The sequence below is a fragment of the Dermacentor silvarum genome, chromosome 5, assembly GCF_013339745.2.
Source record: "Dermacentor silvarum isolate Dsil-2018 chromosome 5, BIME_Dsil_1.4, whole genome shotgun sequence".
NCBI classification, from domain to species: domain Eukaryota; kingdom Metazoa; phylum Arthropoda; class Arachnida; order Ixodida; family Ixodidae; genus Dermacentor; species Dermacentor silvarum.
This window is the reverse complement of record NC_051158.1, coordinates 114,766,014-114,791,293: the sequence shown is the minus strand read 5'-3', so window position 1 is coordinate 114,791,293 and position 25,280 is coordinate 114,766,014. Positions and strand designations below refer to the sequence as shown.

At 48.0% G+C, this 25,280-nt stretch overlaps 1 protein-coding gene across 1 annotated transcript in view; it reads left to right on the top strand.

The window, feature by feature from the left end:
• Window positions 1-7,740: 7,740 nt before the first annotated feature.
• LOC119453739 (D-beta-hydroxybutyrate dehydrogenase, mitochondrial-like) overlaps window positions 7,741-25,280 on the top strand; it is a 35,188-nt gene continuing 17,648 nt past the window's right edge. Inside the window, exon 1 of the mRNA XM_049668385.1 lies at window positions 7,741-8,663. Within this exon, the coding sequence (XP_049524342.1) occupies window positions 8,462-8,663 (202 nt within the window). The 5' untranslated portion in view covers window positions 7,741-8,461. The remainder of the gene's footprint in view (window positions 8,664-25,280) is intronic.

Genomic DNA, 25,280 nt, shown 5'->3' with positions numbered 1-25,280 from the left:
GCCTTCAGCAGTTAGCGGAGCCTAGCTCTCTCTTTGCTACCGAGACCAGGAAAATGGAATGTCGGTACGTTTCCAAATGTATTGTTTTATTAACCCAGTTGAACGCGCTATGCTGGCGTCTCGGTGATAAAAGCTGTGTCTCATTCTAGGTAGACTGTTATATCATAATAAGCTTAACACGTTTCTAAAAAATGAAAAGCGCTGTTTTCTGCACGATCAGTTTAGTAAAGAGCAATGTAGGGATAGTGCGCAGATGTGGAATTAGCTCACCAGTTTGCTAAATCGCACACCGGTCTCGGCAACAGTCACAGAGCTAAACCATCAAGGTCGTCGTATTGAGGGATTCGAGCTTGCTGAACAATTTAATACGTTTCTCAGAGATGTTGGGTCAGGTCCGCAAAGGTCAAGTAGGACTAAACATGCCATAAATAGGAACCCTTCTAGCATGTATCTCGAACCAACCAATGAGGCCGAAATATGTGCCATATTTAACTCATTTAAAAACAGCAAAGCACGTGATATTGATGGTATTGAGGTAGCTCCAATTAAACACGTGGCTAAAATAATAGCCCCAATATTGGCTTATGTATATAACCTATCAATATCTTCAGGTCACTTTCCGAAACTAATGCAAGTAGCTAAAGTCATCATGATTTTTAAAAGTGGTGACAGAAATGACATGGCTAACTATAGGCCAATTTCCATTCTACCCATTTTTTCCCAGGGCTTGGAGAAGATAATTCATAAGCGACTAATGAAGTTTTGCGTGAAATTTAACTTGATTACTTCATCGCAGTATGGATTCCTACCTAACAGGTCCACAGAAATAGCTCTCCTAAAGCAAAAAGAATTATTTCTTGAGTCAATTGAAAACAAATGATTGTGCATCGGTGTATTTGTAGACTACTCGAAGGCGTTCGATCGGATCAATCATGAAATACTTTTGGAAAAACTGGAATTATATGGTATTCGTTGAATCGCAGCGCTCCTCCTAAAAACGTACCTACAATATCGATGCCAGCGTGTGACGATAGGAAACCACGTGTCTACTTGCCAGAATATAACCACCGGAGTCCCCCAGGGAAGTATCCTGTGCACACTATTGTTTTTGCTATATATTAATGATATAACAACTATGAGCAACGATCCAAGGCACATTCTGTATGCAGATGACACAAGCCTCCTATTTAAAAGCAGCGACATGCAACACCTGATCTTGGTTATTAACAAAACTATGGAAAAACTTAGTGCATGGAGCGCTGAAAATTGCCTGTTAATAAATTCCAAAAAAACAAAAGCTGTGTTGTTCCATGCGCCTCAAAGTTCGCTTATTGTACAACCAGTGATAAAGTTTGAAAACTGCAACATTGAAATAGTTGATACTGTAAAGACGCTAGGAGTACTTTTCAATAAAAACATCAGCTGGGATCCTCACGCTCAGTTATGTCTCGCCTAAATAGGTGTGTTGGTGTTCTAGCAAAATTTCGCTCATACCTTCTCGTATCCGTAAAACTGTTAATTTATAAATTAACACACTGTTCTATTGTTTCCTCGTTTGAGGAAGTACCACATCGCCTAACATTAGCAAACTGCATGTGCCGCAAAAGAAGGCGTTACGTCATATCGCTAGTGCTGATTACAATGTACACACTGCTGAACTGTTTCGTCAGTTTAAAATTGTTCCCGTGCCCAAACTTTACGAGTATTTTCTATGCATGAGATACAAAAAAATCTGTATATAACTGCGAGCATGCATTTCTTAGCATATCATCGCTGAAAACGAATACCATTGTATATCCATTCCGCAGTAAAGAGTACGGCACGTGCCACTTTGCCGTACTCAGCATGGGCGGCAAATGTTACGTCATGCACTTGCAGTTCTGTTAAACAGACTAATTTTCCAAAACATTCATGTGGAAATGTGCAGCATACGTAACATACGAGAGTATTTCATTCCATGGTGTCAGTACTTTTTTCCTCTGTTGTTAGTGTTTTTTATGTATTGATAATTATTGTCAAGCTGTTCGTATTATATTACACTGTATAACACTAGAGGTTGACCTACAATGATAAATAGTTAGAATGCCTTGTTATTGTATATTGTAGCCCTTTTTGTATGCCTTGTATATGGGGGCTCGGGCGCTTGTCGAGTGAATTGATTTTCATTTTTTGCCCGAGCATTCCCGCATTGGGATGGTGCAATAAATTTCAACTTCAACTTCAAAAACCTATCGAACATAATATAGGAGCACTTCAGTACAGTATCTGAGCGCGATAACTGCGAGCGGAGCGCAACCCCGCACGCTACGCTGAAACATTCACTCGATTGTTTTTGATGGCTACGTTCATTGCCCGACCACCCCTTTCATTTTGTTTCTTTGCGAGAAGTGATTATTCGAGCAAAGCTTTGCGCTACCCCGGATGCTGCGTTGTTTGCGCATGGTCGATGTCGATGACCTTGCTCGTGCTGCGCTGTGATACGCACTAATATAGCGCACATCTGCCTATCGCTTGGCGCCTGCCTCCCCCGCGGTGCACAGTATAGCGGACGCCTAGGACGCCCAGCTCTGTTGCAGCTGCGCGTCATTCCACGCCGCGCGCTATACCAACACCACCTAGATAGCAGAAGGCCTGTTCACTCCGATCCATCACGTCCTGCTACCTGGCCCGAAACTTCGATTACCAACGCTGTCGTGACGAAAGCAGTGACGTCAAAATCACTGTTGCTTACTCGGGAGCATCCCCATTAGATTCTATGGCTGTCGGACCAGGTACCATGACGTCATGGATCGGAGTGAACAGGCCTTGTGCTATCTAGGTGGTGTTGGCTATATACACGTGCTCGTCGTCTGTTCTCTTTTCTATTCCTGTTTTCTTTTCTCAGGTCGCGTTCTGCGACCTGAGCCAACGCCTCCTAGGCAGCACAAGGCCGGTGCCCTTCGATCCACGGCGCCATGCCTCCTTGCCCGACTTCCATAGAATATAATTTAGCATGCTCCCGAGCACGGTGTAAGAAGATAGGTGTTCCGACGGCGCGCCCGCGCTGGGGCGAGAGAGCGGCCACTTCGTGTGACCGGAAGTGATCGCCGCCGCTAGGGGCAGCACGTGTTCAGGAGGCCTTGAAGTAGCGGCACAACAGTGCATAATTTACGACCTCCGTAAGCATTTAAACACCCATACCCAAAGATATGCAATTTTTCGTTATTTAGACGCGAAATCCTGAGCAGGTAGAAGGTTTCATGCCACTTACAGTCAAAATACCGTCATTTCGAACACGAGAGAGACGCGTCGTCTGCTCGAGCAGACGGCGCGCTGCGCTTACCTCTACTCGCCGCGTCGGAGTCAATCGGAATGTCGGCAGAAATATAAAGGAACGTTCCTCCAACCAAGTAGAGTCGTTTTAAGCAGGCGAACAACATATATTCATCGAAATAAAGCACTTCTGCCACGCGTGCCCATAAAAGCGACAGCAAAGCGAGCGAAAAAGTGGCCCCCAGAACAGGTGCTGCCCCTTGCGGCAGCGGCGTGCGTAGAGTCACACTAAGTGGCCGCGCCTCGCGCCGCCGTCAGATCACCTTCCTTTTTTACACCGTGCTCCCGAGTAAGCCGCGGTGATTTTGACGTCATCGCTTTCGTCACACCGCTCTTGGCGATGGAAATTTCGGTCCAAGTACAATGACGTCATAAAGCAGAGTGCACAGGCCCGCTACCTAGGAGGAGGAAAAAAACTACTCAAAATTTCAGACTGTACATCTGAAGGCCTTGGCCTCTAGGTGGCCTCGGTTGAGGCGACCTGCAGAGCCCAGGCGGTGTTGCCTGAGCGCAGGGCAGTCATAGAGCAAACGGGGACGATTTTTAAAGCGAAGCATTCTTGGCGAGTTGAACCCAGTTTTCTGTAACGACTATCCGGATATTATCTGGCACTTTTCGAGGGCCTGTAGAGAAGATAATGCAGCGCAAATACAGTATGTATGCCAATCCCGAAGGTATATGCAGTCTTAAAAACGTGGGTCCTTCTCGTGGGCATGTGCTTGCCTAAAAAATATCAGAGCCCTTCCACTATGTGAAGATGCAAGACCAGCGAAGATGTTGGTTTTGTTTAATTATATTTTTTTATTTGGTGGTTATGTTAAATGGTTGGAAAAACACAACACACAGCTTCGTTGCGTCGCCGCGTGCCGTATGCTACATGCGCGAGCGAAAGCCAGTTTAGGCGACCAGATTCACACCACCTTGCACCATCGGCCGCAGCACGTTGGGCCACTGCGCGTTCGGCTTCTCGTCGCTTTCGCTTCCATTAGCGCTGTTGAGCGAGTCGGCACTCCTTGAAGGCGCGTTCTTCCTCTTCGGAGCGAGCGACACGGGTCTTACCCATACCGAGTTCAAGGGGCAACTGATGGCGTCGCTAAGGAAATGGCTATGTCAAGAGAGAATGAGACACAGCTATCGTTTGGTAGACTGTTACGTTTTATCAGTGACGCTTCGACACGCATCGTCATAGACTAGCGTTTGGGCAACAGCGTTCATCACTCCGGCGCATTGTTTGTCTATCTTTTGGTCCCACGTGTAACAAGGGTAGTTCAAGGGCGCGTTACAGGTCCCCGAGCCCACAGGGGTATGTGCGATTGAGCTTGGATCCTCTCTGCACGAACACCAGGATCGGCCCACCAGTTTTAAAGCGAAGCTTTGTACCTCTACCAGCCAAGGGTTCTGTCGTGTCCGTCGTTGTAATCAAAAAACGATCACTCCCAAGCACAACCAAGCACTCGTTTTCGCAAGAAAAACCACAAAAACAAGCTTCAAAGTGATGAGACAACATGATGGATGATAAGGGCTGCGGGAAAACAACGGAAACAGGCTCGGCGCGGTCCGTAAGATTGATTGTAGCTGTTGCAAAGCTTATGCAGCTGCTTGAAAGAGGGTTGACGTCATTCGAAACTCTTTCAGCCTAGTAACTGCTTCGGTTCATTTTCTAGACTACCCCACTATGGGTAGACCATGGAAAGTAAAGACGGCAGAAGAAGAGCGTGAATATAAGGCTCGGCGGAAAGAACAAAATCGTCTCGCTCAACAGCGTCGTAGGCAAAACCCAGCAGCTCTCGCACAAGATGCCGAACGTATGCGTCATGCCAGGCAGCAGGACCCAGCATATGCCACTAGAGAAGCGGAACGTGTGCGTCAGGCCAGGCAGCAGGACCCAACATACGTCGTCAGAGACGCCGAACGCAAGAGGAGCGCCCGCCGCGAGGACGACGAGAGGCGCGAAGCGGAGAACGCTGCGAAACGGCGCAAGTACCACACTGATCATTTGGCCAAGTTCAAGGGAGCTAATTCTAAATTTAAGAAGAAATTTCTCGACGTAGAGTTTGAGTTCACTTGCTCCGTGTGCGATCGACTGTGGTTTCAACATGATCTAACGTGCATCGCAAACGTTAGGAATGCAGCGAAGAAGAAAAGTGCACTCGGCGTGTTATCGAGTAACTTCTCGGGAGCGGACGTTGCGAACTTTAAAGTGTGTGGTGCCTGCAAAGACTCGTTACTCGAAGGTAAAGTGCCTCAACTCTCCATGACTAACGGATACGTATATCCTCCGATCCCCGCACATCTGCCTCCGCTAAACATAGTAGAGGAACGTCTGGTGGCACCTAGGATTCCGTTCATGTCAATCCGACGTCTCTCTCACGGAGGCGGACAGTTTGGGATAAAGCGCCAAGTCGTCAACGTCCCCATTGACGTACAAAATATCAAGTGCGCCGCAGTCACCGTGAGGGTGGCGTAAAAAGCTTCGCTTTCCAACCACCTTCACAGGGTGGATTGGCGGGCATTTTTTTTGTCAACATCTGGGACACATTTTTTTTTCCAGATCTTGGCCATAGACGGCTTCGCTGTAAAATGCGGGCCGTTGCCGTGGGTATGTGCCGCTACGTGTACGTGCCGCTCTTCAGTGAACTTCGTTGTTGGTCTATTGAGCCAAGCTGGCGTCAAAGAAGTTCATTGAAAAACAAGCAGTCTGGGTTTGGTAGAGGATGGTTCTTAAGAGTATCGCGTACCTCGTAATGAATGGCTAATGCTTTTGCGACGTGCAGCGAACTGATGCGGAGTGCAGGGCATGGTGCTGTTTGTTAGTCTGTTGAGCCAAGCTGGCGTCAAACAGCACCATGCCCAGCACTCCGCATCAGTTCGCTGCACGTCGCAAAAGCATTAGCCATTCATTACGAGGTACGTGATACTCTTAAGAACCATCCTCTACCAAACCCAGACTGCTCCTCATTACGTATAGATGTCAAGTGTAGTTGAGTCGTCTTCAACTTTTTGGAGTGCCTCTTGGTTTCAGAGGAAAGCGCATGAAGCCTGTAAAGTGACATGTTTATGAAACTTTTGGTTTCATTGTTTCCTTCTAGCTATTTAATTAGTTTGCCAGTGCTTAGTAAGAAGTTCAATTTTCTTATTTTCAGGTTTTATTACAGTGTCTTAGTAAACACTGGATTAATATTATGCAAAACGTATCGGGCCAGATGGCGACAATGCGTAATAAATCGAACCTGGCTGCACTCGTTTTTTTTTTTTTTTTTGGCTGTTGTTGTGATCGCCGCACTGCGCTCACCCTGCTGGTTCTTTAGTTCGCTTTGCAGTATCTACTCGGTATCTCTCTCGCGCTACGCCGCAGTGCACCGCATTATCTTGCACTCTCAGACGCGTGCATATCTTCATGCGGTTTCCAGCGTAGCCTCTTTGCTGGCCTGCAGATAAACCACCAACCACACAGCAATCTGTCGCTTGTAATAAAATGCTTATATCCACGTACCAATATGCGTATCACCACGTACAGTGCTTAGCTATTGAAACGCGATACGGGGACCGCATGGCAGCCGGGGCTCTTCGCGCCGCCAGTGAGCGCTGCATGGGTGATCGCTGGGGGTGGAAAATTCAGTCACAAGGCACGATAAAATTCTCGCTTTCGTGTGATAGAAAAATGCACCAATCTGGTGTCTCCAGTGGCCAACCGGTGGAGCAAACGAAGGGCCATCGGTTATGCACTCCGAGTATTAAGTTTCGATCGCTAAGCACTGTATATATCTTCGCTTTGAGGGAACATTGAAGAAATGTTTGTGCCGCGGCCTCGCCGACAACGCTGAAGAAACGTTTGTGCTGTCGTCGTACGAAACCCTCGCACCAGTTCGCGCGGCATTGCGCATGATAAATACGTCTCATGCCTGTACAAATCTAAACGAACGGCACTGCGCAAGTTATCGCGATGCCCACGACAACCTTCGGCAAAATGGAACTGCAGCTACAAAGCATATATCACCGGGGCCATCACACTCACGCCGTTCATTCAAAACGAATTGCTGTCTGTATTGCCGCCGCCGCTCACGACCCGAACAATGGTTGACTTCAGGCTGTGGCCTTGCATTGCTTAACTTAGATTACACGTCGGCGAGCAAAACTATAACGAGCGAGCAGGTATATGTCGCATAAAAACAATACAACATATAAGCTTAAGCTTGCCGCTGGGTAGAGGCGCTGCCGTAGATCGAAAGTGGTGCCGTTTCACGGCGTGGCAGCAAAGCTCGCCCCCCCCCCCCCCCCCCCTTGCAGTGCGTCGCTGCCACGGTGTCAGAATAATAAGTACAGCCTCCCGTAGTTTTAGCTATATCGCGCGAGCGTCCTTCACCTGTCATTTTAGCGCTCTTAAGCGGCGATAATCAGCACGACCGGTGGAAGTACTCTCAAGTGCACTTAAGCACTCTCCTGTGCAGTAGCCGTCTAATGCGATGTTCCCTTCAGGACGACGTACGACCATATTATAGTGTTCTCGCGCGATATAGCTAAAAAATGCGGGAAGCTGTACATTTGTAAGACCAAATTCTTGCACCGTGGTCGCTACTCATCGACATGTGACTCGCTGTAACGAGAGTCCTCTCGCCCGTTCGTGCCCCAGACGGACGACGCCGTGGCGTTGAGCAGACTGGACGTTCACCCTTTCCCGTGTACGTCTACGAAAGGTAACCGAGCTTTTCCCCCTCTCCTTCCGAACGGCGCGAGGCGCGCCGCCGAGCGTTACGGCGGCCGCCGGACCGAGCAGCCAGACAAGAGTTCAGATTACCCAGCCTGCGCTCCGTGATAGCTCTCGTCGCCATGACCTAGCCGGTCGGCACGGCGGCGAAAAGGAGGAAAGCGCAGCAGCCACGGACGGCAACGGCCGCTGAATCGGCGGCGGCCAAGACCGGAACCCTCCTCCCCATTCTTTTCTTCCGGGTGGAGCGACCGGTCGGTCCCTCGGCAATAGCTGGCGAGAGAGTTGCGAGGGGGGAGGCCCCCCGCACAGCGGCGGCAATAGACGCCACGAGTGCCACAGACACGCCGAGTGCATCGGAATCGGCGAGCGTCCACTCGCCTGCAGCCAAGTGCAGCAACAGGTGTATTCTGTGATCGAGCGCTCGGGGTTCAAAACGCCACGATGCTAGCCCTGGTGTATCCGTCGGTGTGCGCGTCGGTGGCGCTGGTCACCTGGCTGGTCGCGCCGGGGCTCTGGACGCTGGCGCAGACCGCCGGCGCGCTGTGGTTGCTATCCGTGGTGGGGCGCTGGATCACCGAAGAACTCTACGCGCGGATCGGAGGACAGCACGTGGACCCCAAGGGAAAGGCCGTCCTTATTACCGGTACGTGTGCGTGACTCACGCCGAGCTTTCCGCCGTTTCGAAACTTTCTTTCGTTACTGCGGCAGCGAGTGGCTGCAGTTTTCAGAAGGCTCATGGGATGCCAGTATTGCCAAAATGAAATTATCGGCCGGTACCGCTTAGATGATGCCACACTTGTAGTAAGTGAGACGAATGAAACTAAAGTATATTAAATCAACAGAACGTGTTTCGGTAGCCTGATGCATTTATGTCGCCATTTGTTTCACTAACAGCAACGCTTTAATTAGCGTTCAATTTAAGCGAGCACTTTATGTCCTTTCAAATAAACTTCTGACACTAGCTTCACGTCAGCAAGAACATGATTCAGCTGCATATATTTTTGTTCAAGCGTAAATGCACACTTGATTCCTGATATGGCGACAAGGTGCACTTATGGCGTTGAAGCCGGTCACTGCTCGAGGCATGTCCAGTTGTCAAAAAAGTAACAAAAAAGAACACGAGACTCGAAATAGTTTCTAGATATGCGCACTTATATACAGTGCACCATTTTAAAGGAGTGTTGTCCCAAGTAAAGAGGGGTTCATTGCTAAAGGGAACACTTGAGTGTAGAGCAAGCGCGAATTTTCCCCTCAGGCAAGTGTGGAAACGCCCGGCTTTGCAGCAGACGATTTGTGGCAGGTAGCGATGGCACCTTTCTGCACCACTGTGCGCTGCATTCGCATAGCTTGAACCAGCATTTGCCGCCTAAATGTTAGCAAAGTGAGAGGCACAGATTGGCGTGTTCCATTTAACAGTGTACGTTTCGCTCTATGGTTGCCAATAAAGGCCTTGAAGGAAAATGTATTCGGTATATGCAGTGAAAGCGCTGGCAGAAAGAATCCCTTCAACGCATCAACAATTCGTTTTCTCACGCGAAGGCTTTCAGACCGTATTTGATATGCGTCTCACACACTCCGTATGTCTTCGGTGGTGGCCGCCGCAGTGGCTTGACATCAGGCGACAGAAGGGATAAAGAAGTTGATTTATAACATGGCATCGCTGGGAAAAGAACACTGGAAATGACACAAGATAACTATGGTGCTAAAAGCAGACGCTGATGGCTTGGCCGAAATCCTCCCAATTCATAGCTAGAGCTGTTGCTATTGATAGCTTTCACGTGACGTCACGCACCCACCTTATCACCGTGTCGGGGCACCAACATGGCGACTACGAGCGCTTCAGTCCAATCCATCTTATTGAAAGCTTTCACGTGACGTTACGGACCCAGCTTATCTTCGTGTCGGTGCACCAACATGGCGGCTACGATGACGTCAGTGCAAGGCATCTATAGGTTGTGGTATCGCTTAAGTTTAGTGTTAAACAAGGCCGGAGAAACGGCCAGATGGACGATCCTAAATAAACTTTAGAAATCACCGAGAGGCTAGGATCCGAAAGAGATAACTTGAGTTATCGTTCTTCTGCGACCACGCAGGCTGAACTTGTGTTCTGGGGTGGCAGATGCGTCACGCCTGTGAGCGGAAATGTTTGCGAACTTATCACACGAACTTTGCTTCAAGGGCATCTTGTACGCCGCTGGCACCCGATTATTTGTTCAGTAATAAAGTGAAGCGTTATTCGCCTACTATCCCGGGTTTGGCGTGGCTGCTACTGCAGCCATGTGCCACTAAGCGTGTCGCCAGATTGTCCTAGTCTACACAATGGATATCTGCCACTGTGACACAAGAGGTACAGACTCCTCAGTTATATGCGTGCGACACTTTTCCTTGTACACACCTACCATCAACATTCCGTCGACAATCCTGATGCATGGCCTTCGCCGCGTCGCGATGAAGTGAGGCGACGTCACGAAGAGAGCCGTCGCGACGGTCGTTTATACACCGCGTCAACGAAAGTAATCAGTCAACAATACTCTGCCGGGCTCGACGGAAAGCCAGTGAACTGTAATGCATTTTACATAAATTATCGGACCCTCTCTGTTTCGTTATACATCTGATAACTGCACTTATAAGTTAACATGCATGTAGAGTTACACGGCGATTGAAGAAAAGTGTACAGACAAGCTAGAGTAGAGGTGGGGGTGAGGGAATTCTGGGAAACCGCTTAGGCAATGTCGTTTTTCGTCACATGGTACGGCTGCTCATTTCACGTTGTAGTTTTATTCGCTGGACAGCAAATAGAACTTTTCTTTCACCAACGACGGCAAATAGGCTTGCAGCGTGGGAGTAAGGTTGTTAATTTTTCCGTGGTGTGAAGAAACCCGGATGATTTCCCATAGACTTTTAGGTAGGACTTCCAGTTGCTCCTTTTTCTTGTTTTTTCTTCTTCTGCATCCTCGTCTCACTGCTTGCCTTGAAGTGCAAAACCGAGAAATACGCCCACCTACCGGAGCACTCCATCCGTCTTTTAAAGCTTTATTAGGTCGGTGCACGTCTTCTTTTGTCATGTCCCATCCCGGCCAGACGGGCTTCCGTCGAATTCTCGATTAAAGCGGTTGTTACGCTGGAACAGAAATTTTGTGCTGAACGCAAGCGAAAAAAAATTATGTGTAGGTATATATATATATATATATATATATATATATATATATATATATATATATAATGAAAGTAAATATATAATACATAATGCCTTACTGAATATTAATAAAGAACGCAAAATTTGTAATCGAAACTGATAAAATGTAATGATGCCTCAAGGAGAGTTCTTACTGTTGGAGGTGCTGTTTTACATATGCTTCCGCCAAGCAGTCTTGTTAGACATTTTCTGCAAATTCACTGTACCTTAAGCCGCGACCAGACCGCACAAGAGGGAAGACTCAAATCGGCACGCCTTGCCCCCTTCACGTACGGTGCACTGCGCGCCACGAACGACCTGCGCGCTGTTGCGCACCGCTCGATAGCGCGGCGCGTGCGCGGCCTTCTTTGCAAGCGAGGCGCGCAGTTTGATATGCGGCGCATCGGCGGGACCTTGAACGTTTCGGGCTGCGCGCACAAGGAAACGACAAGTGCAAGAGCGGGCCGAGCGCGTGCGGCACTTTCTCCGCGGCCGCGTGACGACTACAGTGCAGAAGGAGGTTGGCTGGAATCGCTGATGCCAAGTGGTCCCAGTGCGGGCGGCGAACCGTGTCAAGTGCACATGACGCTGCGTCGCTTTTCTGTTCTACCCGGAAGGTTCGCCCAGTGGATCGAAGAAGGTGTTTCAGTGAACATATAAATGCGTACGCGCTCAGCTGGTCGGCGCATGTGTCGACGATGTAGAGCTAACCATCGCGGCTGCTCAGCGAGTGCAAGGTCGCGGGTCCGATTCCCTGCCACGGAGGCCGTGTTTCGATGGGGGCGAAATGCAACAACACTCTTTTCATTCAGGTGCACGTTGAACAACCGCAAGTGTATAGAACATTAACCCGGGGCCCTCCACTGCGGCGTTCTTTTAAAACGCACTATGCAGTTTCGCGAAGGATGTTAAATTCCAAAACTAATTAAATAACGACGTTTAGCGCTATTGTGCAGGCCAGCGGCAACCGCATGGAGCACACTTGTGCGCACTGAAGCCTATACTTAGTGCGCACTGTACTACGAATCAAAATGTCGCAGTTTCACCCGAAAGGCGAAGCATCAATTGCGATAGCAAATTAGTAGATAGCTATACGGAGTAAGGATAGTAGTTTTATCAGCTCCATAAACTTGAACATGCAGCAGCGCTAGCAACGCGCAGAACTGTTGTCGACGCCGTCGGCGTTTTGCCCGCGTTCCCTCCAAACGCGCGCGGCGTTGGTGGCTGTTGCCGGTGCCTCTGGGGGCGGCTCGGAGGTTTCCGACGAGATCAGAACAGGACACTCGTCGAGCAGTGTCCGAAGTCTTTGCCACCTTCTCGCCTCGCAACATTTTTATATAAATACGCGTTTGGTGCCGCAGCTAAACGTCGCCTCCCTTCCCTACCTCCCGTCCCCCCACGGCCTTTCGCGCGACGGAAGAAGTAGCGTTTGCTCTGTATACATGATGATTGTAAAGGAGGAAAGAGACTCCTAATTCTGCAGCCCTTCAGGGAGCACGGCGCAGAATGCGCGTTTGCTTTAGGGCGTGCGTTCCCTCCCCGTGAAAGCGCGCCTCCCTCGCGCGCGTTCACTCGCACATACAGCATACGGCGCGCGGCGACGATTTCATCGCCATTTGACGTCATACGGAACCTCACGGCGACAACGACGCCGACAGCAGAAATCCGCTTTGAGTGTCCGTATAATTGCTGTCGCAATAAAACAACGCGGTAATGGACCAGTGCTGCCGTTCCGCCTTGTTGTGGTGACGTAGTAGCGATTTGAAGCGCTGGAGCAGACGAGAATAATAGAGGAGGGACAGGGCACGAGAAGATAGTCATCCCCGTGCGCGATTGTCGCTGCACGTGAGTGTAGGTCTCGATTGAAATTTCGGAATCAAGTCGAACAGAAATATTCGAGAGAAATAACCTCCGAACATAGACTTGAGTACCGATTTTTTCTTTCTTCTAATTTATACAGTAACTGACCCGTCATTGTAGCTTGGTAGCTGTGGCGCTTCGCTAGCTGCAGAGCTCGAGATCGCGGGCGCGCTCCCGGCATCAACGGCTGCATTACGATGGGGGCGAAATGCAAGAAATGGTCGCATTCTTAGGCTTAGGTGAACCCTAATGAACCCCAAATGGTAAAAGCTATTGCGGAGTCCCCGGAAATGCTACAGCGTGTCTTATATAAGATCATGGTCTTGACACGTAAAACCCAAGAATTTAACTGCTTTAGTCTATAGTTGAAATAGAAAGTTTCTTGTAGTCCATCGGGTTAAAAAAGACCGATTTATAATATTGGCTACATATACATGAATGTAATGTTGCTCCCAACTGGAACTCTGGTGAAATCAGGAGCTTGTAATGACAAGGAACTTGACAAGGAACTGATTTAATTTATCTAGAGCTCCGTAATATTAGATCAATGAAGAACGCTGTTATCAGGTGATGTAAAAGGAGGGAGAGGTGCGACAGTACAGAGTAGAGCACTGCACGCTGTCTTATATACAAGTTATTCAAACATGTTGAGGGTGTTTTAAAAGATTTGGTTCACGGGCTGTTAGTACGCTGTTTTTGAAAACTCAGTTTGTGCTACGCAAGTGGACTAGACACAAAGGAACGACTTATACTGGCGCGGAAGTTTTCAAGGGCAAGGTTGATACTCATCAAATGATAACTAACCTAAATCGAGGCAAATTCTTATCTAGGCTTCCTAAGGGTTCAGTGTTTTTGTGTAATGAATATAAATTATTGAGCGTAAGTTATCTTCCCCATGCGCTCGTTCATGATCTGGTGACATGTGCGCAAGAAAATAACCGCGGTTTTCTTGCAGCAGTATAATTCTAAACAGTGCCCATGGACATTGGTGTCTCTCCGATGCGAATTCAGTGTGCGTTCTTATACCCCATATTCGAACAGAAAAGAATATTCGACAATATCGAATATTCAGTTCTCGAACCTTATACAGTAGCGAAGACTGCTCGATTGGTATTCGAAATTTCCTACACTCGAACGGACGTAGTATGGATAAATGCGCAAAACATGGCGTCGTTTTATTTGACTGCGCGGATACGAAATCTGCCGCTCCCAAGTTGAAAAGGAAAACATGATGTAGGTTCTTTCGCTGTTAACGAGGAAGGTCAACGGCCACCGACCCAGCTGATGCCCAAATGCATTGAACACGAGCTTCTGCGAAGGAAAACTTAACTTGCTTTTTAACGAAGGCATGTTTTCGCTTATCTCTGAACACACACCCAAAAGATGGGTCCTTTGGCGATCCCGGCACCCCATGTACATTCAGCCGCCCTTCGTGTTTGGCTATCAAACATCACGTTTGGCGTGACGGACGATATAGAAAGCTTGTAATCCACGAGGAATAATGCTTATTTTTTCCCGAACAGCTAACTGGCGCCAGCATTGCGTCCAAACGGAGCGGTTGACAGAATACAGAGTAAATCAGGTGCTGCTGCGGCGGCCTCCGGCGAAGCGACGGCAGTTGCAATGACCTCCTTGTCCATTTATTTACGGCAGCGACTCGAGACAAGCGCCTTGCCGCAGACATAAAGGCAAGGCACAACAGCGCCTCTGCCGTAGGCGTTTCACAAACGTATCCTTCGTTCGAGGTCGCGCACGATTGCCACAAACGAGCTGTCGCACGCAAGTCAGCAAACACATAAAAAGCACTGTCGTGGAAGTGGCCGTGATGGAAGTGGGGGTGTTCGTATCGTGTTTTCATATACTCGTTATACCTCTGCACTTTCCAGCAAACACGCTGTGTGCTGCGTCGCTTGCGTGTCACGTAGGCGGTGCGCTCTCTTGCTGTTGTTTATTTCGTTGTTGTTCACGTTGCAACGTTAGTGTGAAACTATAAATCTTTTTTTTTCTTTTTTTTTTTGGGGGGGGGGGGGAAGAGGGGGGGTGGTGGCAGGAACAAGTTACGGCTGGGGGATCGCGTGTTGGAATGTAGGAAAACTTCGCCACCAAACCGGGAAGAAAAGAACCATTCGCTGTTGCGGCAAACGATGGTATGTGGAGAAATGCCCCGAATAGCTCTTCGCTGGCCCACTTTCTTCATCCGTTCATTCGCGTTTCGTACCTGCGCCCCAACCGCTCTAATGTTTCACAACGTGCGAGAACGTCTTTGAGAATCGTGCGACAATAGTCCGAAAATTTTGCGTTCCTGTGAGATACTCGCGTTACCGCATTTTTTTTTCATCCCCTTGTGTTGCCGCCAGAGTCGCTGAATTCTGAAACAGTTGCCTCATCATCCTCTGCGGACGCTGTGCCACTCCAGGAATGCCGTGCGCTCATCTAAAGCGGGACGCACGCGCACGTGCGTGCAGGCACAGAAATAATTATTGGGATTGGGAGTCGGCAGAACGCCCAGCAACAGCTCTTGGCCGCAGCCTAGGTTTTGTTTTCGGAAGAGCACAACTACAAGTATTTCAAGAATAATAAAGAAGGCAAAAGCAGGCGAACGAGCGGCGTCGTTCGAATGCTGGGGTCTTTTTGTGTGCCTCATCGTCTGGTCGTTCAATGTTTACTTAACACACATCTTAGAGGGTATAGTAAGCAAATCACCTGAAAAGAATGCGTCACTATTTGTGCTACTTTAGCAAAACTGTAGAACCCGTCCCGCTACTGCGAACGACGTGGGTGCGAGACTGCGAGGTCGCAGCCACTTCGCTTACCCTCTCCACTACAAACTGTTCTCTTCCTCTCTTCTGGTATCCAAGGTCCGCCATTGTTTTCGTAACCCGATCGCACTGTCACAAATCGAAGATGCATTGCAATTTCTTCGGGGAAGGCCGCACTGTGCGTCTCATTTCAAGTGTGTGCACCGTCACCACGGCGTAATTACGTCCTGCCGTTATGTACAGCGTCACTAAGACATATTTGAAAAAAAAAAAGAAATTGGTAGTAGGTATAATGAATGCAATGAATGCTTCAATCAAAATGTATGGGGCTGGTGTGGCTGATCATTGATGAATATCTACTGATTATGGCAAATCAGATCGCCGGAAGCCCGTAAGGGGGAGCAAGGTCCACGAAACGAAAAAAAAATGTCGTCTACGAGAATGTAACACGAACCACCTAAGGAAACCGCCACGGGGCAAAAAAAAGAAAACGTTGATTTCAGGTTAGATACAAAGAGGAGGGCAAATTTTTCCTAGATTACGAAGCTTCCTTGCTGAGAAGCCCGTGTGGGTTTGCTTTGAGGCTTCGTGTTACACTCGGGTGCACGACGATACACCCTTTCGCGAATGTTAACTATTCTTATTTATTATCAAGCACAAATGAAATGTTTTTTTTTTTTTGGGGGGGGGGGGGGGAGGGGGTTCGGTATGAAAATAGTTGTGCGTGATTAATAACCCTCTCCAGTGGATCGTCTGCTTGAAGCAGGCGACATTGTGATTGTTGGTTAAGCATAGATTGTGACTATGAACGCCGCAGAAAGAGAAGGGGAGCATACACACATACCGAAGCTTTGACGTATAGGTTCTACTGCGAACGCAGCAACAAATAGCTTTAACAACCAACACGTGGAAGCAAGCGCTCCTGTTTGTTAAACACTAGCTCAATAGTTCGCGCGTTATGAATTGGAACGTTTTGATCACGTTTATATAATTCAGCAAGCTTTCTAGTGTCCGAGGCCTTGATGGTCTAACGTTTGTTTATACTGCGACGTGGGTTGCGCCTTGACGTCATCGAGGATACCGTAATGTTGTGCAGCAGGCGCGAACAAAGCCTGTGTGTTATCTCGATCGGTTTATGTACAACAGCGCTGTGGAAGTCAAGAATGAAACAGCAATATGGCGTGCGTGATGTGATGTGAATGTTGTTATCGCTTTTGATGGTTTTCCGCTTGTTCCGAATAGGTTTTCACTCCGACGCCGAATGTTGTCTTTTTATGTTCCCTCTATTAACAGCGAAGCTGTTCTAGTTGTCCGTAAAAAGTGACGCCTGCTGACGCAAATCCTCGCTGAGCTATGACGTCACTGCGTCGCCTAGCAACAACCTCGCGGAGCGGTGTGTGCCTCGCCTCCTCTCCGTGCCGTGTACCTGTTCCTTTGACATGAGACGCCGAATTAAGCGTCTCTTCCTTATGTATAATAAACACCAGTAGTAGTAGTAGTAGTAGACGTTAAGGACAGGGAAGGAGAGCATGCGCGGCGCACGCAATGCTCGGGAGAAAGAGAAAATAAGAGCGAGATAGAGAAAGAAATTGTAGCAGCACCAACGATGCAACGCGCAGAGTTGCTGCCGACGCCGCCCGCGTTGCCTAGCCGCGCATGTGCCGAAGCAGTAGCGATGACGTCACCTAGCGTTGCCTAGTAACCGCCGGTGCAGGTGCGCACTCACTTCGCCCGACACAGACGCGGCTCCGCCGAGCGCCCGCCAGCTGTGCGCTACTGCGCATGCGCCGTGACGTCATCCCGGCGTGTCGTCTGCTGCGCGCCGCTCGTACGCTGTGCATGCGCTTGGCCTCGGAGTTGGTCATACAACGGGCTGCGCCTAGTCGTGTCAACTTTCGCTAGATATCGACCGGCTAGCCTCCAACGCGTTCGGCGTCAGCAAGCAACAGCGTTCTTGGCACTGTGCCAACCTTGGTTAGCCTGCCGGCATTTGTGGCGTGCCAGGTACGCTGTCGCTCGTAGGCGCCGACGCGTCCAGCGCTAGTCACGCGCAATCTCGCGAAAGGGAAGGTGCCTCCGAAAATGATCGCTTGAGAATACCTTCCCTACATGCATAGTTAAGTTAAACCAAGTTAAGACCTAGCAGCAACCAAGTTAATACCTAGCAGTAGCAGCCAGTAAGGCTTGAGGATCGACAGTTTCGCTGTGACTAAGCTTTGCACGACCGAGTGCAAACTTGCCCGTTTTTCACTTTCTCTTGGTAATCTTGTGGTAAAGCGGAGTGTCTGCCTTCTATTAACATCCAGAATGCCGGCGCGTTTTTCTCTGTTTGCTAGCTCGGTGCCTGCATTTCTCCACAAATATTTTCGCACTTGCGTAGTTCTACAGCTGCCTCTCATTTTTCTCGTTCCAAAAGAGCATCGCGCTGTGGATCTGCTCTGCTGGCATTCTCCTCGCGAGCCCAGTTTCTATTTTAGGGACAGATAACCTAACCTCCCATTGCGCCGCCTCTCGCAAACGCAATTGACGTCGCATACACGCTTTCACTAGCCCGCAAGGCTGACATTCGGTGCTCGTCCTTCGTCTTTTTTTTTTCCCTCACAGTGCCTGCTTTTTCCTTAGTAGTGTCGCTAGCTAGTAATTCTCGTCTCGAAACACACGTGGCTTTTGCTTTTGTGCATTGCAAGCTAATGATTTCCTGTGCCTGTTTTCCTTATAAGCGGATTAAGAAGAGGAAGTCATGCGTGGGGTGCCAATTTGCCGACGCAGATAGTTTTGCGTATTATTTTGCAGCGATCAGGTGATGGTGGGGAGAGAAACGCAAATACAGGCCCTGAGAGAGAAAAACTAACCAGTTTGTTCGGGGTCTCAGTTTGACCTTTTGACATGCGCGGAACGTGTTACCTTGACTTGAATCCGTGCGTTGAAGGTGGTCCGCATAGTTTTCATTGGTGCAGACGAGTAGACAACCATCGCGTCAAGGTATTAAAGCGAGAAATTCCGGAGCCTGACTCTACTTCGATGACTCATCACAGGGTCGAAATACACGATTGAAAAACAGTGCGTCTGGGGCAATGATTGGGGTCCCGTCATATGCGCATATAAGTTGCAAAAGGACCTGGTACTCAGCGTGCTTCGTGTGCAGAACTGGGTGTACACTCCGATAGGGTAAAGTGCAATTGTTCTCAGACCTACGAAGCCGATATTGCACACGTTGTTGTCGGAACCTGACAAACTTGTTCGAAGTGCCAAAATTGAACCGTTCAGCTCCCTTTCGTCGACAAGCTGGCTGATTTTTGTTTGTAAGAACATGTTGTCACCGACTATCCACTTTCACTAATAATAATAACCTTATTCTCTATCACGCCATGCCGCAGCCTCTTCTTTAGTGGTGTTCTAGCGGGCTCTGCGAGTGAGGTTTACATTAAGAGTGGACCGGCACGTGTGGATCGCTGTGTTCAGCTGGCAATAAATTGTGCGGTTGTTCTTGAATTTCAAGGCGATGCGCTGTTAGCCGTTTTTCTTGACGATTCTTTAGTGCAATCGGATTGTTAAAGAATCTCAAACCTTCTCCCGGGACTTTTTTCCGGTTCTCATTGTTTAGTCACTATGCGCATGCAGTGCTCATGGATATACTTAACGAATCCCTCGCGTTCTTGTAAAGGAAACCCATTTTCTCATGGGAAACATCGACAGTACTGCAGTGTCAACAGAGGCTTTGCTAGAATCTGCGGTGTGCAGCACATGACGCTTGCTGACCGCAGCTTCGTATACAGGGTGTCCCCCATCTATCACGCGCCCAGCTAAAAAAAAAGAAAGTGGCAGACACCTTTTTAGTATGACTGTCGACGTTAGTGCGATTAGCGTTGTACTAATGTAGCAACACACCGTATTGCTACCACCGAAATGCGTCATGTGCGAGGCGTGCACTTCATCCGGGCTCTTATCTCGCGCTTCCCTTCATTCAGGAAGGACACACACCCAATGGCACATATCGAATGACCCGAGTTGCTGTCAAAGAGGCTCATTGAGGAGCCGCACATACTACGTGGCACATAAGCAATGGTGCAAACCTGGTGACTCAAGTTGGTCATTGTGCCATAGTTCCATGTGGCAACTTTTGCAGGAAACAATATGCATTACACAGACGCAATCAATTTTGAGAGCAGCACTGCAGCGGCGTAAAAGTTGGGTGGAGGGGGGGGGGCGAGATTGAGCCACCCTCCCCACACCCTCGCACGCTTTCAGTCGCAACCACAGCTTGCGGCCACGATGTTATCGCAAAAGGAGTTAATACGGAACATCACGGCGACGCCGATGGCGGAAACGGGCCTGGGGTATCCATATCATTGCTGTCGCATTATGATCCGGACATAGATGGATAGATCAAGGAAAATGCGTCAAGTGTCATAAGAATGCTTGAAATGTGGTTCTGGTGCAGTAAAACTCAATGGAAACAAGAAGGGAGAGAAAGATCGCCAATTCGTGCTCTTTCTGCCCCTTCTTCTTTTCAGTTAATTTTGCTGCGCTGAACCACATTTCAAGCATGAACCAACTGACCCAACATCGCATTCTGCTGAGTCATAAGAATGCTCATAGCATTAAAGACCAAAACTTTCTATGTGGGTGAAACCAAGTGGATGCTGTTACCAGGCAGCTGAAGAAGCATCCCAAATTCTTTATTGTGCTTGATTAATTAGTTTGAAGTAATTAACAAATTTTAGCTGTTACAGCTTGTTACACTTACGGCAAGTATGTCAACCTAGTGTGTTAGAAATAGGAGTGTGCGAAAATTCAAAATTTTGAATACCAATCGAATAGTCTTGGTATTTCATTCTTATTCGATTCGATTATTCACTATTCGAAGTTGTCAGATATTAATTTCTTTAGACTACATAAGGAACAGAAACGCTCATTGCAGTCTCGAGGACAGCAAATGATGAACGTTAGGACAGCTACGGATGATTTCGCTGCAAGTCTGCGGTTGTTGCACAGGGGCACCTGTTGGTGAGAGATTGTATGGGGCACACACCTGGTGCTCAATATCTTCCTCTCATTCTATAAGAAAGGCCCGCTTTTAGGCAGCCTATATACGAATTTGTTCCCATGTATTATGTGCGTAGTCTCACCATGGCCAGTGTAACCGAAAACTACTACAATTTGTATTATTCCAAATCGGCCATTAGCTCTCCGCGATAGGTCAAAAGTGGTACGGGCTCTGCCCGTATGAGTGTGGCGCTCGCCCATATGGGCTGGACGCTAACCATGTATCTGTTAACACGATGTTTTCTTCCACTTCTGTGGTGCCCTACGTAACATAAAGCAGCTGTTTATCATTTACAAGCTCCTCAGTTATTTAGACGTCTAATTGTGAACGGCATTACATGTAAGTGTCAGTGTATATAAGCCAGATTTTTTTATTGAAACTACCCCCCCCCCCACACACAAATTTCATATTTAAATTGCTTCGGAAATGGTAGAAGATTCGATTTGATATTCGGGGGTTCTTTTTTAAAATATCTTTATTCGATATGATTCGGAAGGCTCGCCCATAGAACACTCCTAGGGCCGTATTCTGAAACGTTCGCCTAGGCGAAATTTCTTTTTTCGCTTTCAGGCGTGCGCCGATTGGCTGTTTTAGCAAAACTGGATGAGCTGATTGGGTGGTTGAGCCCGACGTCATTTAATTTTGCTCAACCAGCCAATCAGCGCGCACGCTGATTTCGCCTAGGCGAACGTTTCAGAATACGGCCCCTAGTTGGAAGACATTCGAAAATATCAATTTCCATTCTTTGCAGCGCGCGATCGCTCTCGTGACTCCTTTCTTCGCTTTCAAACAAAAGTCCGCGAATTATAACACATCTGACCCCACCCCCCAACTTTTATGCCGCTGCAGCGCTGCTCTCAAACACGCTGCGAACGAAATTGATTGCGTCCGTGTCATGCATATTCTTTCCTGCAAAAGTTGCCACAGGGAACTATGGCACTGCGATCGTTCGTTTCCACTTCTTGTCCATTTTTCTGTATTTCGTATCGGCTATATTCCTTAGCGAAATTCAAGTTCAAAGCAGACCAAATCACCGCGTGTCCATCAACGTACAGCGCCTACCGCGGCACTGCCCCGCGCAGTGGCACGATGCGCCAGATGACTCGTACCAAATTACAGCGGCGTTTGTAAGCTGCCAAATTCAGACGTTACTTGTTGCCTAGCGACAATAGACTATGGCACAGTGGTTGGAGTACTCAGCTTGAAAACACGTGACTCAGGTCGGGGGTATGTTTTAAAGCGAAGCTTCCTTTGAAAACACTCCCGCACTTCACTGACCATGGCTGCTGGGTGCTGCTGCCTTACCGAATAGCTTATATTAAAAAAAATTCCGCCTCCATTCTATCCTGTGCAAGTGGACATAGAGCGAAGCCAGTGCGGACGTTAGACGACGTCACACAAGCACCACTACCACAAGTGACGTACCTCACGTGTGGGGAAGTGCAACATATAGTATGTCCTCATTCTTGTAGGGCCCTCCGCCTAGCGCAAGTGCGTTATTCAAGTCATCGAAATGCTCCAAGTAAACTACTTCAAAAAATTCGTTAAAGTACGTCGTACACACAACCTGCTGATATGACAGCATCGGATTGCAATTTCAATGTGCGAGAAAACATAATTCTGTTACGCGGAAACTAAAACACAGACGCCTTTTCCAGCTGACATTTTTGTGGGTGACCACGCCGCGAAACATCCCGACCCACTAGAGGCTAACAGATTCGCTATAAAACGAATTGAACTACGTGAGTGGTGGTGGGATCGAACCTCGACCTTCCTGCGAAGCAGCCCGATGCTCTATTGAGTAGGCCAGAATTTTTTTTTTCTTTATTGTCTCGCATGTCACAGATCTTACGAGCTCAGAAGAACAGAATAACAAGATCATATATCGGTGAACCGTCAGCTGTTTGCTGACTACATGTCATCAGTATTTCGGCATGTGCAACAAAAGTTCGAATCTTGGAACCCACTCCAGTACATACGTCTGCACCTTCTGCACTTCGGCAAAATGGGACACAGGTTCGCAAACATGTTCGCGAACGGGTCTCGCATCAATATCTGCATTGTGTGCAGCCGTCCGCGTTCGCCATATGCTGTGCAGGCCCAGTAGCATGAGAAGATCAAAAGGCACGCCATCGTTGTTTCCAACCGTGAGATAACGGATTCCATGCGGATTTAATGGCAACTCTTTTTTCAGAGTTCTCTGTAAGATGTCTCAGAAGAACACCCCGCTCCAGCAATCTAAAAACACATGTTTAATGGTCCCTGTTTTTTTTTGCATAATAAACAGTTAGTACCCCACGGAACAAATAAACCCCTATCTTCTAACCATGTTTTAACGAGCAAGGTTCCTGCGGGGTACTTAAAAAAGAAAAAAAAAAAGGTTTTAACCCCTGGCGCAATGAGCATTCTTTTAACGCGTTTCAAGACATTTTTTCCTGGGCCTACACAGTATAATTCACGGTACAATGGCACAGGAAATAACACATCAACGAGGTCTTTGTACAGTTTCTTACGTGACACCGCGGTCAAATATTGTAAAGAAAAGCGTACCGATAAGAAACGGAAAGATGAAACTACTTCTTTTAGATATCCCCGTACTGGCCCTGGCTCACACACCGAAGACACAACGAATTTCGGTAGCACTTTGCCCAGCCTTAGTTGAATCATAGTTTTGAGAAACGTGTCATCTACATCTCGCAGAAAAACAAATCGACTAACGAGTTGTCTTACATACAGATGCACTAAACCAAGCCCTCCATCGCGCACTATTTTAAATAGATTTGTACGTCTCGTTTTTTTTTTTTTTTTCATACAGAGCTCCAAATAAAGACCGTGGACACTCTGTGCATTTGTTGCACATTTAACCGGCTGCAATGTAAAACTTGCGTTACATACCGTAGCTTGCTTACGCAAAATTTCACTTCTGCCGTGCCATCGAGTTCTTTGAGATGATCGCTGCGTGGGTCACATTGCGTGGCTCGGGAGCGCGAGAACACGTGCGCGCGAGCCAGTTTCCTTTGCGCCGCAGACGCAGGCATGGAATCGGAAAATTAAAGCGTGTCACTAACCTCTTCACGAAGACTTCGCCTCGCACAGATTCCAAGATGTGCGTTGGATTTGCATAATTTTTAGAACGAACACGGTACGTCATTTGCTAGTTGGTAAGTTCTGTTCGCTTCAGATAAAGAGACAAGAAAAGTCTGTTTCATATAAAGGTTAAGGTATGATTCCTGGCGCATCGCCACGAAGGTAATCTACTGCATGAAGCACACCTTTATATATACTACCCCGCGTAATGTAGCTTTACGATCACCAATTAAGCCAGACGATGAGCATAATTAATTCGGCGCGTGTTCTCCACGAAGCTGACGGCCGTGCGGTATTTAGTGCCTCGTATGGGCGATGTTGAAACACTACGCCTTTCCCTTGAGTTGTGGAGTTATCTGCGCGGTTTCTTTGGTGTGTCTCCATTCGTACAACTCCCAAGTTCTCCACAGCGTCATATTTTAATGCTAGTATGTCATTTTACAGTATAATATGTGTGCCGATGTGAGCCAGTTGGATAGACTAAACTTTCATTTCGAAGATGAGCCGTTTTCATTGAAACGAAGGGTATTTGTAAATTAATGCACTAAAACAATAAGAAAAATAAAAGGCATTCTTCTTATGGTATGCACAGAGCTCGTGTGAAAACTGGGATAATCTCACAAGGAAGTGCAAAGGTCAGCGGACAGCGGCTGTCCTGTGCATTTACTTTCTGTCGTGCCCTTTTTCAGGTGAGCGCTTCGGGAACGCCAAGGTGAATGCGTAAAAACTTGTTCAGTTTTTGAGCCTTATTAAATAAAAGGATTGAAGCGGTAAAAATAAAATAAACATATTCTCCTATTTAACATCCTAAATGTGAAGGAGTTGGCTAAGGATGGCGTCGCGCTGGAGAGCTCGTGAATAATTTTGATCGCCTGCACTTTGCTTTATAATGCACCATGTGATGAAATCCACTTACACGAGACAACCTTCAATCTACGCCATGATGCGGCATTCAGTCCCGCATCGTCGCGTTGAGCCGCAGAAGGCCATATAACCACTGAGTCATCGCTGCACATACGCGCCAAGAAAAGAGCCGCGCAATGCAGCCGATATGGTAACGATCGATTGTGCGCCCGCACTGGCAGTAATGTAAAGCCACACGTCAGCGAAGCAAGAGTTGCGTGTCGTAATTCATTATACGGCTGTGCTCCCTGACGAAACGTGAGCTCAGTTTCAGAATTATACGGGCACACGCGTCTCTGTTTTTCCTTGTAACTGAAGGTTATATCTCCGCATTCATGTGGACATGGTTCGAAGCGTCCTACGCTGCTGCGCCCGACCCCAACAGAGAATGAGAATCGCGCACGATGTTATGGTGCAAGAAGAAGGACG